Source organism: Cimex lectularius, unplaced genomic scaffold (genome assembly GCF_000648675.2).
Source record: "Cimex lectularius strain Harlan isolate CLEC.00 unplaced genomic scaffold, Clec_2.1 scaffold99, whole genome shotgun sequence".
Taxonomy (NCBI): Eukaryota; Metazoa; Arthropoda; class Insecta; order Hemiptera; family Cimicidae; genus Cimex; species Cimex lectularius.
In genome coordinates, this window is record NW_019392713.1 from 1,274,261 (window position 1) to 1,288,455 (window position 14,195).

At 33.6% G+C, this 14,195-nt stretch overlaps 2 protein-coding genes across 3 annotated transcripts in view; both read right to left on the minus strand.

The window, feature by feature from the left end:
- Positions 1–3,863: 3,863 nt before the first annotated feature.
- LOC106661453 (calpain-C) overlaps positions 3,864–14,195 on the minus strand; it is a 90,146-nt gene continuing 79,814 nt past the window's right edge. For both annotated transcript variants that reach the window (XM_014384859.2, XM_014384867.2), the window contains exons 8-18: positions 8,858–9,030; positions 8,322–8,416; positions 7,222–7,335; positions 7,037–7,155; positions 6,931–6,976; positions 5,855–5,981; positions 5,726–5,784; positions 4,372–4,519; positions 4,195–4,311; positions 4,071–4,129; positions 3,864–3,992 (exon numbers count right to left, since the gene is read on the minus strand). In XM_014384859.2, coding sequence (XP_014240345.1) covers positions 3,966–3,992; positions 4,071–4,129; positions 4,195–4,311; positions 4,372–4,519; positions 5,726–5,784; positions 5,855–5,981; positions 6,931–6,976; positions 7,037–7,155; positions 7,222–7,335; positions 8,322–8,416; positions 8,858–9,030 — 1,084 coding nt within the window. In that variant the 3' untranslated portion in view covers positions 3,864–3,965. The remainder of the gene's footprint in view (positions 3,993–4,070; positions 4,130–4,194; positions 4,312–4,371; positions 4,520–5,725; positions 5,785–5,854; positions 5,982–6,930; positions 6,977–7,036; positions 7,156–7,221; positions 7,336–8,321; positions 8,417–8,857; positions 9,031–14,195) is intronic.
- Positions 11,343–13,941, minus strand: LOC106661470 (patatin-like phospholipase domain-containing protein 3). Its single transcript, XM_014384892.2, has one exon. It carries the CDS (start codon positions 13,680–13,682, stop codon positions 11,979–11,981), a length of 1,704 nt encoding a protein of 567 aa, XP_014240378.1. The 5' UTR covers positions 13,683–13,941; the 3' UTR covers positions 11,343–11,978.

Sequence of the window (14,195 nt, forward strand, 5' to 3'; positions counted from 1 at the left end):
GAGTTTTTTTTATTTATTTTTATTTCTTGCTATTTGTTTATTTTCTTCTGTGTAGTAGATTTACTTAACATGAACTGGATCACATTATCCCTAAAGAAGTCGAATTTGAGGTATTAATATTTATAAGAATTACTAGCGATAATTAACATTTAACACATTGATTAACTATGTGCCTTCAGACTTGTTTTAGATAATACGACAAATTTTACGTGATTTTTATAACAATTGAATAAATGCGACCAATTCCAACAGCCCGCAATACAAACCAACTGTCACTGTACAAGTGTCGCTGCTATTTTCAGGAAGTAAGAAAAGGGAAAAGAAGACATAATACAATTAAGTTAGTGATTTATAATTTTATGTAGTGTGGTTGAAAGATTGAAAAGATTAATGTCCCAGTGGTACTCGAACCCAAGACTTCCATCTCAATACACCACTGCTCTAACCACTTGAGCTATCTTGACTTTGTACCCCTGAGACACCAACTCTGGTTCAGCAATAGTGCCAATTAAAATTGGCATTAAATTAGTGCAAATGGAATTAATTTTAAAAATAAATTGAGTTATCACAATTGATACAGGTCAAATGAGCCCAACTCAACTGTTAACAAACTAGATAAAAAGCTGTCTTAATAAAAGGTGCCTATGGTAAGTCAATTTTTATTATGTTGATGGATGGAGGTATTAGGAAACGGCATTTGTGCTCCCCAGGCACTTGTACCTTCCTAATTCCCAAGTTCTACAATTTTCATTCCCTTGTTGTTGTTTTTTTATATACTAGGTTGTTTCCATTTAGCTGTTGCTTCGCAAAGAATATATGGGTGGCTGTTTATTCCTCCTCATTTCATAATCTGCAAATGGGATCATTGTTATATGTGCCCATGTTGTTTTGTTGTTTTCTCAGATGCCAGTGACCAGTTAATATTCCTATCGTTCCTCTTGAGTCTGGCTCTCTCCAACTACAACAGTGAATTTGTCAGTCTTGTGAGGGTTCTTTTAACATAAGTAAGTTTGATGCATCTAGGGCCTCTAGAGTTTATCCGTTTCTATTTTTGTCTTATTTGGATCCAATCTGTAATGGAGGATTCTACATTTATTTTTGTTGTCTCCACTATGGGTTCAGGGCCTATGCGTGGACTTTCAGATCCTCCTCTGGCCAGTCGTCTGCTTTTTCGTTACTCAAAAATCCTTTGTGTCCTGGCTCTTAAGATAACAGGTTGCGTTTTCCCAGGTTTTGGAGATTTTGGATGCATTCACTGACTAATTTTAATGTGATATTTTACACGCTAATGCTTTAAAAGCTGCTTGGCTATCTGATCTTATGAGGATTTTTTTGCTGGTGTAACCACTTTTTAAAATTTTTTTTCTACAAAAAACCCAACCCGGTTCCTTTTAGAGCCATCTGTATACCATACCGTTGTATGCTCTTCTGAGTTGAGAGAGTGAGAGTCTGTTGAGACTATAGGACGTTGTAAGAATGTTTCTTGGTTCATGTAGTCAGTCCCCATTTCTAAGAATGGGTGTATGATTTATTAATTATGGTTGTGTGTCCAAATTGTTTAGTTCCCATCCAATTTAATTGCTTTTGGAGCCTAAATGACCTTTTCCTAGCTTCTCCTTGTATGAATGTTTCCAATGAAGGTAGGTTTAGAAGAGTATCTAGCGCACTTTATAGGGATTGTTCTGATTGCCTTTGTGATACATAGGTTTGCTAATCTTTGTATGTTGTCTAGTGTTGAGATAGCTTGTTTTTGTTGAGCTTCACTCCACCAGATTAGTGATCCGTAGGTTATTTTAGGTCTTATTACTGCTGAGAATAGCCAATATTACATTTTCAGTTTTAGTCCCCAAGATTTGCCTAGGGTAGTCTGTAGCCATTAACAATGTTTTACCTTTTGTTATAGTATGCTGCAGGTTCCATGTTAACTTTTTATCAAAGATTATTCCTAGTTATTTAACCTGAAGCAATGAAGCATAGGCCTCTCTATTTCTGTTTCTTTTCTTGGTGAAAGCAATTATAGTAGTTGAGGGATTTGCTTTAAGTCTCTGTAGTGCATATTACTGTTCCACCATTTTAGGTGAGTTCTTTTAATTTCGAATTTTCCCTTGGCTAATCTTATAATGTCACCTGTGTAGCCCTGGGTATATATTTTTGTTATAAAATGCATTTTCGATGTTGGTAAACTTGAACTGGAAATTCGAACTTTGAGTGACTTTTGAACTGAAACATACTTTTAAAGTCAAGAAGCACAACTTTTCAGGATTGCAATTTTAAAGTTTAAACCTTATGTATTAAATGAAGTTGTAAAGAGGTTTTTAAAATGCATTTAATTATATTTTGCTGATTCGGGCTGAGGTGAGGCAACAAATACTCAGATATTAGACCTATCTGGTGTCTCAGGGAGTATTCTTGGTACCATTCTGTATAATATTTATTGGGTTTATTGCTGTTACTACCCAACACCATGAAATGGATGAAACCAAAATTTGGTCTTCTAACACAAACCCAAGCAGCTTCCAACATCCAATAACACCTTGAGTTTATGTTTATCAAAGGCTGAATGAGAAAAAATGTACATTAACACTGAAGAAAAAAAAAAAGTTGCTCTCTAGTGTACACCAACAGGAAGCTACTAATTTCAGATACTTAGGACTTAATAAAGACACCAGCAACAGACAACTTGGATACTGAAGACTATAAAGCCAAAATTTGTTTTGCGTATCAAAACAACTAACTCTGGTCAAGACATTACTTACTTAGAACATACAGTTCCTAATTCCTAATAATAATTAAGATAATTAAAAATAACTTAATTTTTTAGCTACCAACTATAAAATATGGTAGCACTTCAGTCTCTAAAAATCATGTCTTTGTTGGGGCAGACAATGTAAGCCCCGGTCATCTTGTGCTGCAGTAACGGAAGCCTGGCAGGAACACACTCCAGGAAAAGGTGACCCACAGTCTAAGGAGATGCCTGACTACAAGAACAAGAAAAGACAGGGGTATTGAAGTGAAAGAGATATTCCTCTAATTTTCCATGTACTGTCAGAATTTGTATAAGCTGTAGTCCATTTGCAGTTGGCTTTCCATAAACCCTTGTCAGTCGTCTATGGTTAGAATTATTATATATTTCTTCCCATACCATCCCATAGGGGAACCTTTTAATACGTAAATGGCAAATCCCCGTATTAGGTATAAGAAAAATAGTCAAAAAATTGCAAAATCACTTCTTTGGACAGCAAACCCTTCCTGATTTCAGGGGCCGAGGGTTCAGTGTACAGGTCATTTAATTTTAGTTTAATAGTACCATTAACTATTAAATTTAGATATTCCTCATTAAATATTATCAAGTATGTTTTGTATCAGTGTCGATAATCCTGCAAGGGTAGTTGTTGCTTGAAGCTAGTTGGGGGTAATGACCTCATGGGTTGCAACAGTTCAGTACACTGAACAAACTCATAAACAGGACCTTGTTTATCTACATAACACACTTGCGTAATACACAAGGCATGTACAGTTAACACCTTAGGCTGCCTGTCCCTATGTTTCAACTCTGCCTTTTTAAGATTAGGTCACACAGGCCTTGTATGACCGAAATTCAATAGAAATGGAAATAGAACCGAATGGATCATACAGAATCAGATTTGATTGATACAGAACAAGGAAAGCAGATTTGACGTTATGGAACATAGGTTTTCAGAGGTTAAATGGTAAGGAGAACGAGTAAATAAATCAAAGTTAAAAAGTTTTGTTTTGATGGGTTTGATTTCATTCAGTCCCATGTGAAATTTTCGATTTTAGAATTAGGGTAGATTATTAAGGGAGTAAATTACAAAGAAACTAACATTTTTAAATATATTTTTTATATTAAAAATAACTTTTATTCACATATTTGTACATTTTTTAAATATTACAATATACAAAGTATTTACATTCGAATGGAATGAGATTATAGCAGTTGCATGCTAGCATATCAGTGCAGATTTCAACCACTGAAAAACAAAATAACATGTTAATAATTGAAAAATAGTTTGTATTGATGTATTATTTATAAATGTTATTACAATTACCTCAGCAATTGTCATTTTTACGCTTCCATTCTGAAGTGGGTCTTTTGCTTCAAAAATATCTTTAAACAAAAAGACATTAAAACAAGATAGTTCTGGCTTTTAATTATAATGAAAAATAACTTACTGAAGGCGACGCTTAGATGTAAAATGGCTGATACAAAGTCGCCGAATCTCAACGTTCCATCTTTTCTCATGTATCTCAATATGAGGATTGAAAGTACGTCAGTGCTTAACTGAAACCCTTTGACAAAAAAAGGCTGTTTAAAACTTATCCTTTAATACAGTACTTTCTCGTACTTACCAACTTCATGAAGTGCGTCACGCAGTCTCTCTGCTTTTAATATGCCAGTCTTTTCTTTTGTGTGGTTCTTAAATGTCGTCTGCCATGCTTTCAAACTGCACATAAGATCTTTGAAGTCGGTCAATTTAAGACGTCCATTTCCACAACTCTGTATATTTGTTAAAGAAATATTTTTTCATGCTTTAAAATTAAACATTGTGAAATTGGCCTATAGACGATATTGTTAAATTATCCTGTTTACCTTTCTAAAGTAGAAATAACAATGTGTAATTTTCAATTAAATCTAATGTTACAGGTTCCAATCTCATTCCTATTAAAGTCATTTTTTTCCCTTCTTGTTACTTTAAAATGCACAAACCACATTTTTTGCTTGGGTTAAGTTAAAAATCTCAGCGTTATTTTAATCCCCAGGCTTAGATGGCATAAACATGTGAGCTCTATTATTAAAACGATCTACTCAAGCTTCAATTCTCTTCGACCTCAGTTTTTCTCCCTCCTTAGAAAACTAGTTCTCCTTATTGAATCCCTAATATTTCCTTTAATCTCTTACTGTACCTATTTTTTCAATTTTTAGACAGCCTGTTCAATATCTTCCATTTCTTATCATTCCTCCATTAAGTACTGTTATGATGTTTAACCAAGAGATCATATTATCACAAATCTTCCTATATTAATATCTTCAGCCACCTTAACATTCTTAGCACCTATAAACCTAGTTTTATTACACACATTTGAAATTAAATCAAATAAATGAAATCAATATCTGTCAACTTTTTCCCGCCATTCCTTCTACAAATTCACCAGGTCATATCCCAGCCTACATTACCACCTTATCTTTTAGAATTGCAGGGTCAATACTGGACTTTGCTTCGCCGGGAAGTAAGTTCTGCTTCCTAGCTGGCTTGTTTCAGGTTCATGTGTATGCGTTTTCAAATGTGTATGAGTTTTTACATGGATCATCTCCTTTTCTTCCTTTTCGTTTTCCTGTTTTCTTTGCATCTTTTTTCTCTTTCTGCTTTTCTTTCATAATGTGGTTCCATCATTCAAATATAAATAACTAATATTCAAAAAAATATATTATTGTCATTATTATAATTGTTGTTATCATTCTTTTACTATTTTTATAAAATTAAATTTATTTCTAAAATATGTACATGTAAAGGGGCTTAAAGCCCTTTTTGTACCTTTAAAATAAATAAAATATAGTTTGTTGTTTTCCCATGGTTCTACTCTTCGGGTGAATTTAATCAATAAAGTATAAAACCTTCATTCTAAATTGCAAATAATTGTTATAAACAATTTAAAAAAAATTTAAAATCTAAACTTATTTGACCTTTTTATTTAAAAAGGATACATCCATTGTCATAACAACTTGACGACACACCTCAAGGCTTGCACAACTTTTAATATAATCTGCAATAATTTATGAAGTGAAAATTACATCTGTAAATTATTTTTGTTTATAGTTTCAAATTGGCTTTACCATTAGGTAAGCATGCTTCAAGCAGCTCTTGTAATTCAAAACTGTTCACGGTTCTATGTTCATCAGCCAGCTGAAGAAAAACTGCTTCGTATTGGCTAAAACTTTTGTTGTCAAGAGTTGCAGGAGCCTGTAACAAAAACAAAAAATGGCCCAATCTTTATTAACATTTAAACTAGTTTAAACATCAATATTATTTTGTTTAGTTATTAACACTGGCTCTACATGGGTCAATCATTTCATGGTATTACAATTACAGTACAGTCCCAATAATCGGAATGTTTTGTCTAATACAAACACAATTAGGTTGGGCGATTAAAAAACAAATTTCGAGTTAAATTTAAATGATATTAATGGCTAACAACTTGCCCACATTGGACTTAACTGCTGATTTTCATTGCACTTTCACCCTTAGATTACGATGAACCTGTATTTTTTTTCCATTTTGGACTGTCAGTTTTCTTGGGTTTTAAGTTTAAAAAAAGCTTTATGCACCCTGACCAATATTGGTCTTTTGTGCAATCTGCATTATTATCTATAGTTCTTTGTTAAGCTTAAGGCATCATGTCTGGGCTTTTCCTCTCCCAGGAGTAGGAATCAGACTGCAGGTTTGTATCTGCTACTCTGAGTCTTATGCACATGCCTCTAGAGTCTCCAGTGTCCAGTCAACTTGTGGAAATGTCAAAATTATTACTAATAATTGAAAATGGCAAGAATTTGAAACACATCCATCAAAAACAGAGGGAATAACGCATTAAGACAGCCAAAATGATCAGAAATGAATTATTTGCACTACCGCCCTTGTCTTGCTCTTCTTCAAAACTCCCAGCTTTATTTTTTAATGTAGGCATGTTCCTGTGTCTCTACACATTTATCCATAAATAAACCAGACCTGTTGTACTGCTCGGTTTTACATTTTACATGCTAATCAAAATTTTCCACAAAACCAAAAAGGGCTTGGTTTACATGTTTTAATTTTGGAATAAAACTCTACTGTGCAATTTAACTTTCATTTAGCATTCAAATGTTTTATCCAAATATTTAATACTATTGTAGGTATCACACTTGTTAGTACTGACCTTCACAATGGCAGATTTCAATATTGAAGGTGCTGTGTCCAACAATCTGTAAATCAGAACATTGTTATTAAATATTGATTGATTTAACAATTGTAATTAGTCGTACTTGAGTTTAAGAGGTTTGGACGAATAGACACGGAGAGTAAAGTTTGACTCCTGGCCTGTCTCATATGTTGTTGGTAACAGAAGATAACCACCTTGTTCCAATTGACATCTCAGATTCACCTGACATACAAATAGTACATTTATCAATTAATATAGTTTTATTTTAATAGAGAGGAAGTTTTTTACCTGACGACTGTTGGTGTATTGGGAATTGACTAGAGATTTGTTCTGCATGAAGAAACATCTTCCTGCAGTTTCTGTGGTATTTTTTGGTAAAGAGTACGCTGTGAACCCAACCACCTGAAACACAATGAAAACTTTGTTTGTTAAAAAGACAAAAAAATAAAAAATAAATTATTTATTTAATATAAGCTAGGTGCTTATTTTATTTATATAAGCTCATTTCTGCACTGGAATGTACATACACACATGTGCAGAGCTTATCATTTATCACCATCAATTCCATCTTTTGGTAGTTTGCAATAAATTACAGGTAGGCCTCAAGAATCACCCACCCTGTGTGTTGGTTGTCCGGGTTCAGACCTCGGTCTTATCCGTCCACACCGAGGTTGGGCTCCAAGGTCTAGGTCAGTTTCTAAATTCAAACCCACTCTCACTCACTCTTAAATTCATTCTTTTCTGCTTATATACCATTCACCCAGAGTGGTGTTCTTGATATATCTCCATCACCCTCCAAACACATTATATAATTAAACTAAATGAGGGTTGATGGGGTACTCAATATTCCATCATCACACAACATTCATGCTAATAAATACATGCAGTCTCAAGACCAAGAAACAAGTTGAGAGATCTGTAAAATTGGAACAGGGGACCCAGATACTCACTCCTATGCACAAGCACAATTCTCATATCGGGTGGTATTCCTACATGCTCTCTATATAGAGCGAGGGACTGAATGCATGCAATGAAATGGAATAAATCAAGCAATCTTTCTCTACATGCAAGACCCATATTTGGGGTAACTCCTCTTTTACATACAAGTCAGATCCTCTGAGGGCCCCCATCGACATCACTCTACACACATGAGAGTTTCACTGCTGATCTATCCTACTGACACTGTCACTTTCTTTTAATCATGTTTTTTATTTATTTATAATTGCATTTTTATCATCAGAGGGCCGGATTTCAGAGATTGCTATGTCCCCCTTTTCATTACCCTCCATACCTTTATGTCCGAGTTGGCAGATGTCAACCATTTTACTGCGACATTCCTGCACATAGTAGTTTTCAACACTTGAATTTTATTTTTAAAAAATACTCGCCTTGGGCTCCATTATGCTATGCTGATTTAACGATATGATGACTTCTTCCATTTCACTTAGAATCAGATGAAGCTGAGGATTTATGTGGAATGTTTCTGTAAAAATGAAAACCACAATGTTTTTAACATTTTAATTTTTTTTTTTAATAATCTAAAGCTAAAGTCCTTACTATCCTACTTATTTACACTGTTTTCACTTATAACAATTTAATAATAAATTTTTTATAATCATGTTGTCATTTTAGATTTATCATTGATTATGGAATTAATTACAGAACAAAAATAATAGGATAAATTAGATTTATAAAGAATGTGCGCTAATTAATTTGTGCCTTTGTAGTACAGGCAGTTGACGTCATATCAAGATTACAAAATTTATTCTTCCTTTTCTATTAATTATTGCTACAATATCAGAGAAGAGTTGTATGTACATTACATTCCTGTCTTCTTCATTTTTATGTAACAGTACATAAAATCAAAATGACTCATTCATACATGTTTATTTATTTTATTTAGTTAATTGTATATGCAGTATACCTGGGTTATTTCTGCATCCACCAGCTGATACGCCTTTCAGCCAAGCACCCTGATAAACTTTCATCTGCCATGTGTGCTTGTTGTGGAGTGATGGTTCATCACGAGCAGTTTCGCTGTCTAGATGCACCGCCTCGATATGAGTGAAAGTTTTCACAAATTCACTGTACGACATCCTAAAAAAGCAAATTTACAAAAGATTAGCGCCGTTGGTAAATAATTTGATATTTTCTAATACCAATAGCAATTTTATTCCATAAATCAGAGCTTGTTTGAAGACATAATTACTTAGATTAACACAGCTTAATAAACTATTTTAAATAATAATTATCTGCTCTGCTTAAATACAGTCACTATTAATCATACTAATCCAACCAATTTTCCAACAATATAAATAAAAACTTTTGTAAAAACTGTTCATACATGTTAGCATAAGAACTGCATACATTTATATATAAGTTAAGAGAAATTGATGCCTTTGTTTAAATTTCACATCTTCAGTAAAATTTTAAAATGTTTAAGAAAAAAACATTGGATTCGTTTTTTGTTTTTTAGAATGGCAAATATATAATCTCATGTGAGATGTAACGCATAGCCTTTGTCCTTTTGTTGTGATATGAATGTGAACTTTTTCCCCTTTGTTAATTTGTTTATGCTGATAAGTTCTTGGTGAAAACCTGTTATTTTTTCAACGAGTCAACAATTTCCAAGTGACAAACAGTTCGGCCTTGTAGATATCGAATAAACTTGTTTGTTAAACATTTGACTTAGATGATTCATATTATTTGATGAAAAAAAAATCTGAAGTTTGTTCGTTCTTCTTTCAGTCAGGCACATTTTTACAATTTACTTTACTTGCAGGCAAACTGAAAAAGTTCTTTTTTTTGCCAAAATTTCATAAAAATTTGTATCAAGAAGGTAGTTGGCCAAACTAGATAAAAATCAACAAAAAAAAACATTTTCATCAAGTCCAAGTTTAAAATAACCAGGCCACAAAGAAATCAATCTTGAGGAAATAGTGCATAAACTTACTAAACAAACACTAGATATACAGGCTCATGAATACAATAAGATGGATAACAAATGCGAGGCGTGATGTGTTGAATTTAAATTACAAACATTTTAAGAAATGTAATCTTTTGTTTTTTATGCAGTAAGGAAGATGTAATATAATGTTTGGGGAGTATAAATACTGCACTCTTTGAAAGCTATTGTAGTAGTAGCGAAGAAGTGAAAAACATTACAGTTTAAGTTAAATACTTAAAAGAGTATTGAGGAAAATTATATTAAAAAAAAAAAGTAAATGAAGTAACTCCTGTCATACAAGAGGGCTTAATGTCCAACAACTCATTAAGTATCGCAAAGGGGTCAAAGCACATTAAAATATATCTTTTATACTATTATCTATTAAAAAAATTATAAGCTTTGCTGGTAATCAAACCCAGAACCTCTAGTGTGGCAAATATGAGTTGGATGCTCTAACTACTCGGCCACTGCAGTCCCTTAACTGGTGACTATTAAACTTTTTTTCTAAAAAAATATGAAAAAATAAGCGAACAGTTCCCGTGCATAGGCAGGAGTAGCCCCTTTGATCGAAAATCACAAATTGCCATACCCCAAAGCATGCTAAAAGCAGAAGTGAACAAGTGGATTGAAAAAGCAAGGAAAAAAGGCAAGAATTAAGGAAGGAGAATAAGTCTTTATACTGGCCAATTGCTGTTCATTTACCACCCAATGTGGGAAAAAAGTAATTTGCCCACTTTCATGAAAAAACAGAAAGAGGTCCACAATGATGACTCTTCCACAATATTAATGCCTACAGAAATAACAAAAACCAGAAAGTTTTTGAGGTTTTGAAATAACGCAGATTCTTTTCAACAGTAGATCTTTTGGTTTCAGAAGAATGGGATACTTTGGTCACCAGTGAACCAAAAGAAGTGGAAAATAGTTTATGCCAAGTTTTAGCTTTTCCTACATGACTAAAGCAATCTTTTAACCAAGATATAGCTTTTCTACTTCTACAGATATACAACTTCCTTGAGATTTGTTTGGAATTTGTTCTTAAACACATCAATCAACTTGCTACTATGTTGGCTGTACTTTTCAATGTATTATTATATAATATTTTATATAATACATATATATGTCTGTAGTTTTTAAATATATGGATCATTGAAGTTATGGAATAACCAAACACCCCTCAGACCAACACGTCAACAAAGTCTGGCGGGTCCAGACGGCCACCCATCATCTTAAGGAGCACCTCTTAACACTAGTATAAAAACCCTAATCCCCAAATATCCTTGCCTTACACTTACGATAGCCTTCTGCCCGTCACTCTGTCGGTTTAAAATTAAACATTGTACATTTTTGACAATAAAGTTTCTTCTTTTTTAAAAAAGTCTTCTTCGAGCGATTACTTAACTTTGATCTATGACTAGACAATTTTTTCGAGAGTTGTACAGGATGTTTAAAAATAAATAACAGATTTGATAAAATGGTGTATTGTTCTCATAAGATCTATTTTTCTCCCCCCCCCTATAAGTATATCAAAAGTCAATACTATAATCTGTTTTTCAAACAGTGATTTTTTTCTTTTGTTTTTTTGTTCAATATCTATCATAAATTTTATCAGTGATTTGTCCATTATTTTGATCGCATTGTTCAATAGAAGATAAAAAGGGGGAAGAAACAAGAAGAGATTTCTCTTATCGTTTAAAACTTTTTTTATTGCGATGCAAGTTAAAAATTTCTTTCCTATCCGATAAATAAATCGTTCTATTTACACAATTTTTACATATTACAAAATATTATTTACACAAGATTACAGTTTTACAAAAACAAAAATTATTTACAGAGATATTCACCTAAAAATTAATTGTCATATTAAGATAAACTAGTGACGCAGTTAATTAAAAGTCTTATCTTTACGATTTCCATTACCTACACGAAATATTTAAATATTGACAATTTAAATTGGTTATTCAAAAACAAAACCAAAAATTAATTAAATACTGACACATACAAAAATGAATTTTTGTAATATTGTTAAAACAAAATAAAAATTAGAAAAAAAATTATGGTTTATAAAAACTTGTTTAAAATTGAGGCAATTTCAAAATCGTTACTCATCAGATTTTGATGACATTTCTTGATCACTTTCTGGCCTAAAGTCTCTGTGATGTGTTCCTCTTGAACATTTACTCTGCTGGTTGGTCCATTCAGATTCAGGATCTGAAAAAATGTTGTTGTTCTCGCCACCCTCGTCCCCTTCAGACAGAAATTGTTCATCCTCTTCTAGAAAATTGTAAGAATGGTCATTTTTATTGACCCAGTTTGAAGTCAGTTTTTCTCTTAAGGTGTGCACATCATCACCAGGCTCTTCAGGCATGTCAGTAACGTCGAATATCTCTGTTACTTTCACCTTGTTATTGTCATCTGTGTAATAAAACGCTATGACAGCATCGTGAAGTGAAGTGACTTGAAGGATATTTTCAAACGTGTCATCTTCGATTGAATCTATTTTGTTTCCTACTGACACGCTGTCTCTTCTTGATGATAGGACATTGCCTAATTTTAGTTTATCTATCTGATCAACTTCACAATTATCAAGCTTGAGGTTAATTTCCTTTTCGTAGAAATGTTCTTTTTCACATCCTAAATTGTATTCTAGCTGAAAAGTCACATCCGCCGAGAGATGATCACAAGCTTTGTTGCTCACTGTGTCTAATAAGCTAAGCATTTGTGAAATAAAAAATCTTATCATTGTTTTGAGAGTGTTGTTCATGTGGGGTATCAAGGATTTGAGCTTTTTAAGCATTGCATACATAAAATCTGCAGGAATCGTATATGGGAGACTCATTATTGTAATTAGTTTCATACCTCGATGTGAAAGTAGCCAATTGTACAGACCTTTGTTTGCAGAATCTATCGCTTCCTGGAACACCGTCATAACTAGATCAGGAACATTGGCTACTAGAGCTTCTTGCCTGTGTAATTTGCATTCTTGGCACTGAGGATCGTATTCACAAGAGTCCTCCATCATCTCAGATATTTCAAAGGTAGACTGAATAGCGAGGCATTTTGTACAGTTGATTAAATTGTTGATTTGTAGAAATCTAAGAGTGTCTTCGAATCCTTGTTTACACAGATTTGACAGGACATCAGGTTTTGGGGGCCACAATATTCTTGCGAACCTATATATATTTTGCTTTGATAGCTCTATGCTGGTGTTTGCAAGGTTGAGATGGAAGAGCTGAGAAGAGCTGTCTCTCGGGCAAATATCAGTCTCACCACAGAATGGGCTTACTGTGATGGTATTTTCATCAAGAATTGGTAGATTATCGCTGAAACCGCCATCCATGTACCTCTCTCCATGGAATTTCGGAGGGATAAACCCTGAGAAGATCGGTACAAAAGCACTGGCCAATAAAGCCTGAAGTAGATCTTCCTTGCTGTCAAACTGAGAGACAAGAACGTTTTTCCCATCGTTGACTCTTGTCAATGAAATATGGAGTTTACCGTTGACTAGTAGGTGTGCATCCTCAGGAAGGTTTTTTCTCAAATTTTCTAATAGGAATTCTTGGACGTTGAAAGAAGGGCTGAAAGGGCCTAGTGTCCTGAGCCTCGCTTCTCGAATGAGTATGAGCATGTCACTGACAACTTCACCTACCGGGAGGTCACACAGCAGACTGCAAGCAGCAATAGCCCCAGCCGATGCTCCTGCAATCTTGTTCAGGAAAAGTTGCGGGGCATATTTCTTGATACAAACAGCAACACCAACATGGTAAATGCCCAAAAATCCACAGCCCGCAAATGACAGATTCATTTTGAAAACAATTTATAGTAAAAAAAAAAAAAAAAAAAAAATTCTTGCCACTGCACCAACTTTACACTAAATTGACTAATAATTAAAAAAAACAAATTAGTTCTGTTATCAATCACAAATAACAGTTGTTATACAAAAGCTCTATGTTAAACCTTTTAACACAAATTATAAACGACGTGTAAAAACTAGTTTCAAAGAGAACAATTCAAGAGGAGGTGCTTCCTCTTCGGAGTATCTCAGCAGACTGCTGTTTACAGTGGGTTGCACAAGCTTCAAAGGAATCTTTATCTTGCTGATAACTGACCCAACGTCAGATAAAATGCAATTATCCCAATCAAAATATAAACAACACCCATTCGACAATTTTGATTGAATACTGGCCAGCGATTGGCCTAAACCGTCTCTCATGTCAAAAACAAAGATTAAAAATTCTTCATGCGATAGTTGTGTAAATAATTATTGTAATCATTTGTATTAATTTGGTTTTCTTACACTCAAGCAGCAAAATTTTGT

Coding starts and splice junctions, on each gene's coding strand:
- LOC106661470 (XM_014384892.2), bottom strand. CDS start 13,682: ATGAATCTGTCATTTGCGGGCTGTGGATTTTTGGGCATTTACCATGTT.